Consider the following 15021-nt stretch of genomic DNA (forward strand, 5'->3'; position numbering starts at 1 on the left):
TGCACCAACAATTTGTCCTTTTTTGAACTCTGGTATGTCACTCATAATGTTGTGTGCATTTCAATATTTTGAGCAAAACTGTGCTCTTACCCTGCTAATTGAACCTTCACACTCTGCTCTTACTGGTGCAATGTGCAATCAATGAAGACTGGCTACCAGGCTGGTCCAATTTAGCCATGAAACCTCCCACACTAAAATGACAGGTGTTTCAGTTTCATTGTCCAACCCCTGTACATGTCAAGGTACAAAATTTGGACTCAGGTCCCAGTTAAGAAGCCTAATACTTAAGTTAAAACAGGATTAAGTATAACATACAAAGCTAAATCTAACAATAAAGAGCAATCAGTAAAAAATATATTCAGCAAAGAGCAAGAAAAGGAAATTACACAGTTAAATAGTGAAGCTGAAATTTATTTTGCAAAGTACTAAATACACATGTAAAGCATTAGATCGTCCTTAATATTACACCTATAAGTGAGTAAAATTGCACCTTTGGTGGGTGACGTGTTTAGTGCAGGTCAGAGTGTGGCTCGAGTTCAGCTGCCTGCCTGCCTGCCTGCCTGCCTGAGGGAGAGGCTGAAAAAGTCTGTGTGCAGGATGGATGGAGTCCTTTATGATGCATCCCCTGCATTGGGATGTGTAGAGGTCCGAGGTGGTGGGAAGACTGCTCCCCACAGTCGTCTGTGCAGCCTCTACCACCCTCTGCAGAGCCTTCCTCTCAGCAGCAGTGCAGCTGCCGTGCCATACAGAGATGCAGGTGCAGAGGATGCTCTCCAACGCACAGTGGTAGAAGTTCTTCAGGACTGAGCTCCCAAGTGCAGCATTCCTCAGTTTCCTGAGGAAGTAGAGATGCTGGTGAACCTTCCTGACCAGACAGGAAGTGTTGGCACTCCAGGTGAGGTCATTGGAAATGTGCACACCCAGGTACCTGAAGCTGGGGACCACTTCCACAGCTGCTCCTCTGATGTGCACGTGTCCCTTCTGAAATCCACCACCATCTCATTAGTCTTCTTCACATTAATGCAGAGGTTGTTTTCTCTGCACCACTGCACCAAGTGTTCCACCTCCTCTCTGTATTTGGACTCATCTTCATTTGTTATTCGTCCCACTACTGCTGTATCGTCTGCGAACTTCACTATGTGACAGCTGGGATGTCGAGCCAAACTAAGGAAAGTGACATCTGGAGTTCTTCAGGTGTTGTTTTGGGTTCCTATGTGGCTAGCTGGATAAGCTGTTTGAGACTCAGTGTGTATTTTTGATACGCTGACCAATCCTGGGAAGGTTAACCACTATCCCATTTCTGTATTTTTGTCATTATGGTTTGTTAGTGTTCTGAAGCCTTAGAAATGGAGTTGCAACCATTTCCAGACTGGTAGATGTCAAAGACTTTGTTTTTCGTCTCTTTAGATTGGAGCATGCAATGTTCCTTTTTGAGATTTTGTAGCTCTCTTCATGCTCACAGACAGGTTCAAGTGGTTTCTTTATTCCTCAAGTCTGGCAATAATCAGGCCTGGTGAAGATCTGAATCGAAAAAATGTGTTAATCACTGTTAATTCTTGGTTTAACAAGAGGGGCAATTATATTTTTACATAGGACCTGAATGGTCTCGATAGCTTTTTTCCTTCAATAAATTACATCAAGTGAAACTTTTGTTGTTAGTCAGCTTATCATTGTCAGATGCTGAAACCTGTTTGAGAACATTTAAGTATGACAAAAAAGCAAAACCAAATGTTACCTGTCTCTTATCTTGATATAGCCTGTAGTAATGAGATAGTATCTCATAATTTTACTATAGCTATCTCTTATTTATAACTTAACCGTCTCATATTTATGAGAAAGTATCTCAGAATTTTTCCTTTGTTTTCACTATCACATAATTATGAGATTATATCATACTTTTGATGTGTTTATCTCAAAGTTGTGGAATACTGTCTCAAGAGTTTGAGATTGTTAAGCCATTTCAGATCCAGTATTAGTATTATTATTAATGTAACTGTTTTTTATTTTTACTACAATGGCAAAAAATAATCTCCCATGTTAATCCATTTTTGTCAAGGATTGCATCATGCACCTTGTGGGAACTGATGCTACTGTTTCAAGATCGGACACAATGTCCAAGTTGGTAATAACTCGGTTTTAATTCTAGCAAAGATTCCGGATTTGCTTTCTTTTTAAATAATTTAGCTACAGATTGAAAAAGAGAATGGCTGAAATTTAATAAATCCTCCTTACAGAAGCACAGCTGAATGTAGTATCTATTGTAGCCACATGGGGCGCCGATACAAGGGTTATTATTGTTTTTTAAAGAAATCGATTATTAATTGCTTAACGTTTTCTGCCTTGTTTCTGTGGTATACATTGAATTATTTTTGTTTCTGGGTGGTCTAATTATTTTTAATAATTGTCTTTTTGTGTTAAAGTATTACTTCCGGCGCAAACGTCAAAATTACGCTAGGTCAATGTGTCCTTCCACACGTGTTGCGTGTTTCTTGTAGAAGCACCAGGAGCTGTGAGGCTGACAGCGGTCTCTTTGGTTTTAGACGTAATTATCCCGTTTCTAAACAGCTTATTATACCTACACAGCCATGTTAAAGTCGGTTGTCCGCGCAGTGGGAGCCGCTGTTCGCCTCTCTACAGCCGCTCCGCCAGCAGCGCGAGCCCTGCAGCTCAGCTGCCCGGCGTTGTGCTCTCCTGGCTCGGCTACGATTCGGCCGTTCACCCGCTCTCTGTGGATGCTGAATAACAACGGAGCCTCGTCAGGATACAGGCCCAAGCTGTTCAGCTCGAAAGTTTTAAGTCCGTCAGTGTCGTGCGGATGTGGAGGGCTACACACAGAAGGTAACGTTCATGTATTTTACTTATTTAGTTGAGCTAGCCAACCAACTAGCTATTAGGTTCTGTTGGGAAGACTTTAATTCCGGAACCTAATTGAATCCCATCTGTTTGGCTTCTAAAGACACATGAACCGTAAACTATGCAATTTTTTTTTTTTTTTTTTTTTGTCTTAAGTAAAGTCTATTAGCAGCACCCTCACACTTATTAGCTGTCATTCACCTTTGGAATAAATGTTATTTACTGTTAAACTGGAACTGTAAGCACATAAGTTACATGTAGGCTAATGTTCTACATTTATATGATTTACTCGGTAATAACATGAATAAGCTTGTTGAGCGTCATGTGTGACTAGAAGGACGTCATTGAAAGTGATGAAGGGCGTCTGTAGCATCCAGGATAGATGCACTGATCAGGCTTTCCTGGCCGATGTCAACTTCCGGTTTACCTGGAGATCTGACCTGCCGATTCAATGTTATTACTTTTACTGAGAATACATGTGCTACAGGTTTTTTTAATAGAGGTAGTAATTTTAGGCCTAACAGGAAATGTAGGAATTACAACATAATTACCATTATTGCATCAAAGTATATGTCCCAAACTATTACTACGTTTTTATTATTATTATTAAGTTTTTTTATAAACTCAAACTATTGCCTTAAAGGACATGATGTTGCGGATGTAAAATGAGTTCTGGTACAATTAATAAATATAAGAAAAATCAGATTTTGCAGTATTTGACCTACCAATCAAGGATAATTTGGCTGATATTTTAGGCTGATTTTGTTCTCTGGCCTAATAATTGGTACATCTCTACTATCTAGTTGTAAGTGTAGCTTGGTAGTAACAATGAACATTTTTTACCCAAATTAAGTCAGTCACAGCTCGGCAAGGACTGGTATTATATGATTATAATGTAATAGAATAATCATCATTTCGACATTCTGTTTTCTATAGAGTAACTCGGAGTATAACAAGCTGATAGTAGCTGGCTAGTCTGTATCTTCTCATTTTATATTTCACTTACTTAAAACAGGTGACAAAGCCTTTGGCGAGTTCCTGTTGGATGAAATCAAAGAAGAGAAGAAGACCCAGAAGAACAAAGCTCTCCCTAAGATGTCCGGAGGATGGGAGCTGGAGATGAATGGCACAGAGGCTAAACTCACAAGACAAGTTTCTGGAGAAAAGTAAGGATGCCAACAACACTATAAAGCTCTTTCCATTAAAGCAGTGTCAGTATTAAAGCGGTTTTGCTTTCCACAAATCATGTCAACCACATGTCACATCATTACATCACTAAAACCTTTCTACAGTGAATGTTTGATCCTCCTCCTTTTATTTTCTGAACATCTGTAGAGGATCTATGCAACAAACGGCCTGAGACCAGGAATCAAAACCAGAACAATTGTGTCAAGCACTATAGCCTCTGCACATGGTGTGGCTGGTCTACTAACTGAGCCACCCAGGGGCCCCAGTCGGTGTTTTTTAACACAGACTGGTGGTCCTGGCCAGTTGATCTCTGATCAGCACTGACACATTTTTTAGGATGGATTTGGAAAAGACATTTTCAACTGCAAACAGTGTTGGTCGGAGCAGCTGAGCCACTTAGTAAAAATAAAATTGTTGGGAAAGGAGACAGTGACCTCATGGTGTATTAGTCATAATCTGACCTTTTATTAATGATTAAATTTGTGTGGCTTGACCTTAAATTATGTAGGTTAAGAGTAGGGCTGCAATTAATGATTATTTTGGTAATCGATTAATCGGTCGACTATTTTCTCAATTAATAATCAGATAGCAAGAGGTGCTTCATAAGAGGTGTTTTACAGAATTTGAACCAGACAAAGCTAATGCTTTGTCAGTTGGGCAGCTCTGAATAGAGCATATTTACAGAAAAAGAGGGTTTTTCATCTTAAATGAAAAATGTATATATTTTTTTATAAAACGTTTGCCTAATTACTGCTGTGAGTGGATTATTCTTTCACCAAACGACATATTTTAGAGTCTGTATACTCCACTTAACGATTATTCAATTACTAAATTAGTTGATGAATATTTCAAAAATTGATCAATAACGATTAATCCAATTAATTGTTTCACCCCTAGTTAAAAATAAAACTAGCTGTGAGGGTTTTAATTAAGGTGTTCCCACATTTTGATTGGTTGTTGATGTCCTTGGGCCAGCCTCCAGTTTCTGATTAAAGCAGTTCTTTCCACTGACCCAGCCCAGAATAGGGGCTGGTAGCAGGTTTTTGGTACCAGAGCCAGTACTTCCAGTGATTGAAACTGAAAGACCTGCGAGTCTTAGCTCCAGCTTAGCAACGGAAACGGTTTGGTGGGGAAAAACACTAAGAATCTTTGGAAAAGGGATGCATAAAGTAAGCTCACATATTTATTTTTTTTTTTCTTCAAGAATCATAGTCACATTCAATGTCAACAACAGTATTCCTCCCAACTTTGAGGAGGAGGTGGAGCAAGGACAGCAGCAGAAATCTCCCGAGGGCGAGGTGAACCAACAAAACCTTTTAAAATTATTATTTGATGGAAATAATCAATGTGTTTACTGACCTGCGATGTAGAATGGGTATGATGATAATCTGTGAAGATGAACATTTGTTTCATGATAATTTTGTTTTCATTTTACAGCCAGAAATTGTGTCAACTCCCAACTTTGTCATCGAAGTGACAAAACAGGGGGCCAAACATTCCCTTGTGTTCGACTGCCATTTTCCTGAAGATGAGGTAAAAAAATGAAAATAACAGAAAGAAAATAACCTAAATGTGATATTTAGAGCAGCATGTATATAAGTTGATAAAATTGTATTTAACTCATTAAGTACAAGTTTATGTTAAATGTTTTTAAGTTAGCTTGCTTATTTCGACAAAATTGACAAAATATCTCCTGGATGTTATATAAACACGACGCTCTTCCCCAGCACTCCCCTACCAGCTGTGTGCTGATAGGACTATGCGGCCGATTGATAAAACTTCCACCTCTCTTCTCAAGGACGATGGCGCTTCTATCAGTGTTGACAGTCTAATTTATGCAAAAACACTCAGACTTATATATTGCACCCTCAAGATTCCACTGTAACCTTGCTGAATCTTTACTTATGTGTGTGTTGCTTACCCCTGATGAGGTTTTTTGTACTATTTCTGACTCTATTCTGCTCAGAATAGTGTGAAATATGATTTTTTCCCCCTCCTATCTTACTTTACCTTTACCTAAATGTGTGATTTCATTACTTTTCATAGTTTCAAATTTCTCAGGAGGATTACCAGCAGAAGCCAAATATTATTTGTATTTGAAAATTTGGACTAAAACTGTTTTTACACCAATGACCCAGCTTCTTTAGTTTCAGCACAAGACGCTTCCCTTACAATAGACTTTTAAATTGCTTAGAAGGATTAATAGATTTTTAGATTTCTTAGAAGGATTGTATTACAACTATTTCAGACCAGTAAAAGCCAAACATTATTAGTATTTAGATCCAGCTTAGAAGGATTCATAGATTTTTAGATTATTAGAAATATTGGATTAGCACCAGCTCTTACCAGTAAACCCCCAAGGATTATTAATGTCATTTGATTTGTTTTTCTGTTGCTTGATTTTCTGTATCACTGTAATGTTTTTCCTTATGCACAGCGCCTTGAGTGCCTTGTTGCTGAAAAGCGCTATATAAATCAACTTGGCTTATTTTTCACATGTCAGAGAAGTCTTAAATTTACATCACAATAGCGTTAAGTCTTAAATTGAACCTACAACTTGCAGAGGTATTGGGTGTTTATTTACAGCAGCTGGATTTTTGTGTTGTAGATGAGCCACGGTGAGGGAGAGGAGGAGAGCGATATCTTTGCTATCCGGGAGGTCAGCTTCCAGCCCGAGGAAGATTCAGACTGGAAGGAAACCAGTTACACACTCAACACAGACTCCCTGGACTGGGTATGAACATAAACAGTGAATGCATACCTACCGTCCTGCACAAATGGCAGAAAATGAGGCTGAAGAACACTTGTTTAGAGCTCTTACGTTCCCTTTCAGGCACTGTATGATCACATGATGGACTTCTTGGCTGACCGTGGGATCGACAACACCTTTGCTGATGAACTCATGGAACTGAGCACGGCCATCGAGCATCAAGAATACATTAAGTTCCTAGAAGATCTTCAAGGCTTTGTCAATTGCAAGTAGTGTTAAATGAAATTGTCATAGTTGTTAGTGTACAATCTGACAAGGATGGTGGTATGATGCAGTAAACCTAAAGCACTCAGTGATGCATACACCTTTAAAAGCTAAAAGAGACCTGGTGGAGAATGTCGCTAGCAGATGCCACATTGTGGTTTCTTTGTGATTGAGGCTTAGTTTTCTCTCATTTAAACCAGATCATTTAAATGATCACTATGACAGTTGTCGTAAACTATCATCACTCTCAATTCTGCAGCCCCTGACCCAGCTGTGGATGATTAATGTGATCTGATTGGCATTTCCTTCTAACTAATAAAGAGACTTTGTTAGGTTTCAGCAGAATGTTTTGTTACAGTTTCCAATTTTCATGTCTTACCTCTCACTGGCTAGGGAACAGAGTTCTTGCTGAGTGGTTGTGGTTTGTCAGATGCAAAAGGTCTTGATATAGATGTTCTGCTGAATGAAGCTGGAAATATTATTCAATAAACCATTTGATACCCAAATGTATTTTGCTTCTTTTATCTTTGTAAAATGAGGTTCTGATTATGTCTAGAAAGATACAGCCCCATTCTGAAAATGGTAAGCTTGTATTTTCCTATGAATATTTTACATCTAAAGATGTTAGAGGTTGTTTACTCCATTTTGCCGTGTTGGTATGTCCAAAATAAGTGATCTAGTAATATTAAATGTTTACATAATGGGTTGAGTGATACTGTCTGACCTTAATTTTAGTTTTTGCCTTTAGATGTCACTATATCCCTCAAAGAACATTGAAAAGAGGTTAGAAGAAAACGATAGTTTATAAGTTTCTCCTTCTGTTTTTATCTGTTGTGAAATAACAGGTGAATGTACATTTAAAAGTGAACATGCTGTGTACTTGGATGTACTATTTCTACAAAAGCTTAACTTTGCAGCATTTGCAGTTGTTGCTGTTTTGCTTTCCTACCCAACAGACCCTAATTATATGAAACTTTAACTGTTCTTTTTTTTTTGTGTTTGATCATTCTCTTAAAAGGGCAAAAAAATGTTTACTTTTCTATTGTGTTCTCATGTGTAGGTCACCTTATTCATTTTTTATGTTACAGAATTAAATGTGTAGAAAAGCAAGCACAGATAGCTGGATGTTGCCGAAGAGTGGTGACTATAAGCCTGGTGAACTGAGCCCGGAGCAATGCATCACACAATGACCAACCAAGATTAAAGCAGTGATGGCTCCATCTCCAGCTTCATTTTCAGTTCCTATTATGATTTATCTGATGATGGATGAATTTTAGCATCAATGTGCCCTGGCTCTATTGAGGTGTTCAGAAAGCCCAGGTTGCTTTGATGGTGGCCATTAGCTCACCTGCAATGTTAGTTTTGGTGTGTCTCATCTTCACAACATACATGGGTTGGACAATGAAACTGAAACACCTGTCATTTTAGTGTGGGAGGTTTCATGGCTAAATTGGACCAGCCTGGTAGCCAGTCTTCATTGATTGCACATTGCACCAGTAAGAGCAGAGTGTGAAGGTTCAATTAGCAGGGTAAGAGCACAGTTTTGCTCAAAATATTGAAATGCACACAACATTATGGGTGACATACCAGAGTTCAAAAGAGGACAAATTGTTGGTGCACGTCTTGCTGGCGCATCTGTGACCAAGACAGTAAGTCTTTGTGATGTATCAAGAGCCACGGTATCCAGGGTAATGTCAGCATACCACCAAGAAGGACGAACCACATCCAACAGGATTAACTGTGGACGCAAGAGGAAGCTGTCTGAAAGGGATGTTCGGGTGCTAACCCGGATTGTATCCAAAAAACATAAAACCACGGCTGCCCAAATCACGGCAGAATTAAATGTGCACCTCAACTCTCCTGTTTCCACCAGAACTGTCCGTCGGGAGCTCCACAGGGTCAATATACAGGTCCTTCTCAAAATATTAGCATATTGTGATAAAGTTCATTATTTTCCATAATGTCATGATGAAAATTTAACATTCATATATTTTAGATTCATTGCACACTAACTGAAATATTTCAGGTCTTTTATTGTCTTAATACGGATGATTTTGGCATACAGCTCATGAAAACCCAAAATTCCTATCTCACAAAATTAGCATATCATTAAAAGGGTCTCTAAACGAGCTATGAACCTAATCATCTGAATCAACGAGTTAACTCTAAACACCTGCAAAAGATTCCTGAGGCCTTTAAAACTCCCAGCCTGGTTCATCACTCAAAACCCCAATCATGGGTAAGACTGCCGACCTGACTGCTGTCCAGAAGGCCACTATTGACACCCTCAAGCAAGAGGGTAAGACACAGAAAGAAATTTCTGAATGAATAGGCTGTTCCCAGAGTGCTGTATCAAGGCACCTCAGTGGGAAGTCTGTGGGAAGGAAAAAGTGTGGCAGAAAACGGTGCACAACAAGAAGAGGTGACCGGACCCTGAGGAAGATTGTGGAGAAGGGCCGATTCCAGACCTTGGGGGACCTGCGGAAGCAGTGGACTGAGTCTGGAGTAGAAACATCCAGAGCCACCGTGCACAGGCGTGTGCAGGAAATGGGCTACAGGTGCCGCATTCCCCAGGTCAAGCCACTTTTGAACCAGAAACAGCGGCAGAAGCGCCTGACCTGGGCTACAGAGAAGCAGCACTGGACTGTTGCTCAGTGGTCCAAAGTACTTTTTTCGGATGAAAGCAAATTCTGCATGTCATTCAGAAATCAAGGTGCCAGAGTCTGGAGGAAGACTGGGGAGAAGGAAATGCCAAAATGCCAGAAGTCCAGTGTCAAGTACCCACAGTCAGTGATGGTCTGGGGTGCCGTGTCAGCTGCTGGTGTTGGTCCACTGTGTTTTATCAAGGGCAGGGTCAATGCAGCTAGCTATCAGGACATTTTGGAGCACTTCATGCTTCCATCTGCTGAAAAGCTTTATGGAGATGAAGATTTCATTTTTCAGCACGACCTGGCACCTGCTCACAGTGCCAAAACCACTGGCAAATGGTTTACTGACCATGGTATCACTGTGCTCAATTGGCCTGCCAACTCTCCTGACCTGAACCCCATAGAGAATCTGTGGGATATTGTGAAGAGAACGTTGAGAGACTCAAGACCCAACACTCTGGATGAGCTAAAGGCCGCTATTGAAGCATCCTGGGCCTCCATAAGACCTCAGCAGTGACACAGGCTGATTGCCTCCATGCCACGCCGCATGGAAGCAGTCATTTCTGCCAAAGGATTCCCGACCAAGTATTGAGTGCATAACTGTACATGATTATTTGAAGGTTGACGTTTTTTGTATTAAAAACACTTTTCTTTTATTGGTCGGATGAAATATGCTAATTTTGTGAGATAGGAATTTTGGGTTTTCATGAGCTGTATGCCAAAATCATCCGTATTAAGACAATAAAAGACCTGAAATATTTCAGTTAGTGTGCAATGAATCTAAAATATATGAATGTTAAATTTTCATCATGACATTATGGAAAATAATGAACTTTATCACAATATGCTAATATTTTGAGGACCTGTACTTGTGCTAGATGGGCGTGTCACTGCCAAGGACTACCGAACCATTCTTGAGGACCATGTGCATCTAATGGTTCAAACATTGTATCCTGAAGGCGGTGCCGTGTATCAGGATGATAATGCACCAATACACACAGCAAGACTGGTGAAAGATTGGTTTGATGAACATGAAAGTGAAGTTGAACATCTCCCATGGCCTGCACAGTCACCAGATCTAAATATTATTGAGCCACGTTGGGGTGTTTTGGAGGAGCGAGTCAGGAAACGTTTTCCTCCACCAGTATCACGTAGTGACCTGGTCACTAACCTGCAAGAAGAATGGCTTAAAATCCCTCTGACCACTGTGCAGGACTTGTATATGTCATTCCCAAGACGAATTGACGCTGTATTGGCCGCAAAAGGAGGCCCTACACCATACTAATAAATTATTGTGGTGTAAAACCAGGTGTTTCAGTTTCATTGTCCAACCCCTGTAGCTTCTCTGTGGGGTTAAGGCCAGGTCAATTAGCAGCCACTCGAGCACAGTCGTACCATGTTCATCAAAGCAGGTTTTGGTACTATTGTTTGTGGGCTGGCAACCAGGCCCTGCTGGGAAATGAAATCAGCATCTCCATAAAAAAATGTACAGCAATGAAGTGCTGTACAATTTCCTGGAAGACGACTGCACAGACCTTGTTCTTAAAACGATGGGTCATTTTTCAAGTTCTTGTAGCTTAACAGGAAACACTCCTAACAGAAAGGTTCTGATTCTTTATAATAAATCTGCATAGCACTGTTGGTAAGAAGTCGGGTTTTAAGACACTATTTTGATCAAGGCTAATAATGAATAATGTAGCATTCTGTTCCCTTTGCTTCCTAATGATCCTCCGCGTTGTTTTCCCTTGAAGGCTTCACGGATCAGGAAGTTGACACGCCGACTGTCTGCTCTGACACAGCGGTGCCCCCACCCAGAGCACAGCTGGGCAGGCAGAGGTGTGTGGTTAGTGCAGCTGGAAGGACTCTCCCCTTCAGGTAGAATCATCCAGCGGGGGGAGGAAGTTCACAGGGCCGCTTCATGCCATGGCGAGCAGCGGCAGCGTGTGTTCGGCTGAACGGAGCCAGCTGCAGGACTCCTCTGAGTCGGACTCAGAGACGGAGGGAGGTCCTGCCCGGCCGGCGGGAGTCGAACCTTCGCCCGGCTCTTTCGCCCGTATCCAGGTGATCCACAGCGGACACTTCATGGTGTCATCGCCGCACAGCGACTCGGCGGCGCGCCGCAGGAAGAGCGGCGGCTCGCTGAGATATGACTTCGACACGGTGAACAGAACGTGGTGCCAGACCTACCGGTACCACTCCGGGAGCCTGAGCATCGACCCCACTCTGACCCGCCTGTTCGAGTGCATGTCTCTGGCGTACAGGTGGGTTCTGCAGGCTGGTCATGGGACTGGGTGCATTTGCATAAACTGCTAGATTATATGGAGTTTTGCCATAGAAACGTGATTTTAACAATCTTCTAATCCTGATGTGCACATTAGTGCTGAATCTGACTTTGACTGAACCACCCCCATTATTAACATGCATTTTTCAGTTTAAAATCCAGCTCTTGCAGAGATAGTCACATTATTCTGCAAACGGAAATCATCTCATGTTTTATGATAAAGTATAAAAGAGGCTCAAACAGCTTGTAGCAAAGAAAGTCTACATAAACGTATATTTTCCAACAGATTTCGCCTTTAAAACGTGTAACTGAGGCTTCTGGATCTGTTGTCAGCCTCTTACACAACAGCTTGGAAAGTCTTCACTGTAAACTGGACTTTGATTCTAGTTGGCAGGATTGGAAAGATTACAGAGAAACTGAGGCAAAGGGGAAAAGGTCAGGGAATGATGACCCTTTACTTTTTATTTTGGTTGTTTTCTTTAATTCAAAGTTCACAGCTGCTTGTTTTATGGTGCAGCTTTATTCTTAGACATTTAACACAGTTGCCACTGAAAGTAATTCAGTTCATGATGAGTAGGAATGTTTTGATAAAGCTAAACTTCAAATACACATTTTCATGAAAAACTTAAACTTTTACATCCTTAACCTCCCTCCACTCTCCTGCAGAGCAAAGAGATTCAATGTGTTTTTCTCCCGTGTTTTTAATTAACGTGGCTTCTCTCCTTTTTCAGAAAGTAAATTGCAGCCATTTTAACCCATTAAAAGCATGTTGAAAATGATTTGCCAGGCTTCTTAGCAACACCTGGAGCACCTCACATTAGTAGCCCTCTTCTCACCACTCAGCAGGCAGATGGATCTTACAGAAAAAAGACAAACATCCTGTCAGAGTACTGAGAAAGTGGTCAATTGGGTGCTATTAGTCAGATTCAGGACAGGTTTCCTGCAGGGGCGAGATAGTTAAGCAACAATTTGTTTTCTTCTGAGATGTAACTTATATTTTACCTTTTACATTCACCTTATGTGTATTTTATCTTTCACGTTCTTTACCACAGTGGGAAAATTGTCTCTCCCAAATGGAAGTCTTTCAAGGGTCTGCGCTTGCTGTGGAGGGATAAGATCCGTCTGAACAATGCAATATGGAGAGCTTGGTTCATTCAGTGTGAGTCTGCATGTCTTCCCTTCCCCTTCAACCCGCTGCTCATTTAGTGTGAGATGGGAAAAATAAATAGCACTGGGAAAAAAGATTTTACATTTACAGATTTTTACTGGTTTTGTCTTGTTTGTTTTTTTTCACACCTAAATGTTTCACAGTTCAGACAAACATAGCCTGAGTAAATACAAAGTTTCTAAATGATCTCATTCCAAATAACTGGTTGTGCCACCTTTGACACCAACAACTGCCATCAAGTGTTTCGGAGAAATGGTAACGAGTATTTTACATCACTGTGGAGGAGTTTTGGTCCATTTTGGCCAATTCTTTGCAAAATAGTTTTGATTCAGCCACATTGGAAAGTTGCCACATTTCCAACATGAACATGCCACAGCATGTGAATCAGATTTAGGGTCTGGATTTTGACTAGGCCACTCCAGAACCTTTAATTTATTTATTCAGTTTTCAGCCATTCAGAGATTGACGTGCTTGTGTGCTTTCAATAGTTGTCCTGCTGCATAACCCAAGGGCTCTTTAGCTTATGGTGAAAAAGTCATGGCTGAACATTCTCCTTCAGGATTTTCTGGTAGAGAACAAAATCCATAGGTCCATCAATTACCTCAAATCATCCAGATCCTAAAGCAGCAAATCATCCCTAGACAATCACACTACCACCACCATGTTTGACTTTAGGTGCTTGTAAGAATCACCAAAGTTCTAGAAATAGCTTTGTAACCCTTTGGAAACTTATGTAGATGTCAGTGACATTTTTTCTCGCCTGTTCTTGAATTATTTTGGCTCTGTTAGCCAACTTCATGTTATCAGACAGGTTTTCTTTAAATGATTTCTTGATTCTACAGACTTGGCAGGAATAAGGCCTGGGAATAGGTATTAATTACAGTTAATTCGTGATTTATCAAGGGGTTGAGTACTTTGCACAGGTTGCTTGGACAGCTTTTTTCTCTTAATAAATACAATTTTTATTTGACCGCTGCTTTTTGATGTGACTGATATTAAAACTAGTTTGCTGATGTGAAAACAGAAGAAATCTGTAATAAGGCAAATATTTTTTCACAGCACTGTACATAAGGGGCTGCAATCTCTTCCTAGATGTGCAAATTAAAGCCACTATCAGGTTGTTGTTATTTTTAAACCAACAAATGTTCACTGACAATAAAAACAGCTAGGTAATGAAGTTTCGATTTCTACTGCTTTTTAAAGCTTTTTAAAAGTTCACTGATAGACAAAAAATCTGCTTCGTGTGTATTTGAGTCGATGACCTCACATAAGACCTATAAATTGAGCTCATCAGCTGGCAGTAGTAAATATTATGGTGGATGAGTGACATTTGACAGATTTTAACATAGTTCCTGATGCATTCAGGTTGCATTTGTGTTGGAAATTGGTCAACGTCTCTTTTTTTTGCATTCTCCTTGGGCTCATTATACAGGAAACATGGAAAATAGGGATGCAGCGATTTAAAAATTTGGGCCAATTTCAATATCCGATATTGATATTGCCGTTATGGTCAATATTTACAGAGATTATAAATCAGTAAATAATAAATCGACTGAAAAATTAACCACACCACTGACATTGCTTCTCTGCTTCAGTTAAACACTCAACAATCCTGCACTGCATCACTATCATTGTCACACACCCAAACAAATACCACATGACCAACCCCCTCTCCTCCCCCCCCAAAACATGATACACAAATGCCAACAAGATGGAAATAAATATCAGTTATTGATAGTGGCCCAGTTTTACTTAACAGACCTATATCGACATGTTTAAAATGTACTAACATTAGCCGATACCGATGTTGATGCCGGTATATGGTGCTTCCCTAATGGAAATTATTTTAATTGAATGCCTCACTATGGTTTGAATATAGCCTAACTCAAAATAATTTAGATTTTTCAGA

At 40.3% G+C, this 15021-nt stretch overlaps 2 protein-coding genes across 5 annotated transcripts in view; both read left to right on the top strand.

Annotated features, from left to right (window-relative positions):
• The first annotated feature begins 2445 nt into the window (after positions 1 to 2445).
• On the top strand, positions 2446 to 7521 carry LOC124875981 (complement component 1, q subcomponent binding protein). Its single transcript, XM_047378435.1, has 6 exons — positions 2446 to 2838; positions 3869 to 4019; positions 5246 to 5339; positions 5479 to 5574; positions 6650 to 6775; positions 6875 to 7521. The coding sequence occupies exons 1-6, from the start codon at positions 2586 to 2588 to the stop codon at positions 7022 to 7024; spliced, it is 870 nt and encodes a 289-aa protein (XP_047234391.1). The 5' UTR covers positions 2446 to 2585; the 3' UTR covers positions 7025 to 7521.
• A 3558-nt stretch (positions 7522 to 11079) lies between these two features.
• LOC124876937 (carbohydrate-responsive element-binding protein) overlaps positions 11080 to 15021 on the top strand; it is a 28556-nt gene continuing 24614 nt past the window's right edge. For all 4 annotated transcript variants that reach the window (XM_047379997.1, XM_047379998.1, XM_047379999.1 and 1 more), the window contains exons 1-3: positions 11080 to 11305; positions 11415 to 11924; positions 12997 to 13103. In XM_047379997.1, coding sequence (XP_047235953.1) covers positions 11587 to 11924; positions 12997 to 13103 — 445 coding nt within the window. In that variant the 5' untranslated portion in view covers positions 11080 to 11305; positions 11415 to 11586. The remainder of the gene's footprint in view (positions 11306 to 11414; positions 11925 to 12996; positions 13104 to 15021) is intronic.

This window comes from Girardinichthys multiradiatus, chromosome 11 (genome assembly GCF_021462225.1).
Source record: "Girardinichthys multiradiatus isolate DD_20200921_A chromosome 11, DD_fGirMul_XY1, whole genome shotgun sequence".
Classification (NCBI taxonomy): Eukaryota; Metazoa; Chordata; class Actinopteri; order Cyprinodontiformes; family Goodeidae; genus Girardinichthys; species Girardinichthys multiradiatus.

Coding starts and splice junctions, on each gene's coding strand:
- LOC124875981 (XM_047378435.1), top strand. CDS start 2,586: ATGTTAAAGTCGGTTGTCCGCGCAGTGGGAGCCGCTGTTCGCCTCTCT. Junction 2,839..3,868: donor TGGAGGGCTACACACAGAAG/GTAACGTTCATG, acceptor TACTTAAAACAG/GTGACAAAGCCTTTGGCGAG. Junction 6,776..6,874: donor ACACAGACTCCCTGGACTGG/GTATGAACATAA, acceptor GTTCCCTTTCAG/GCACTGTATGATCACATGAT.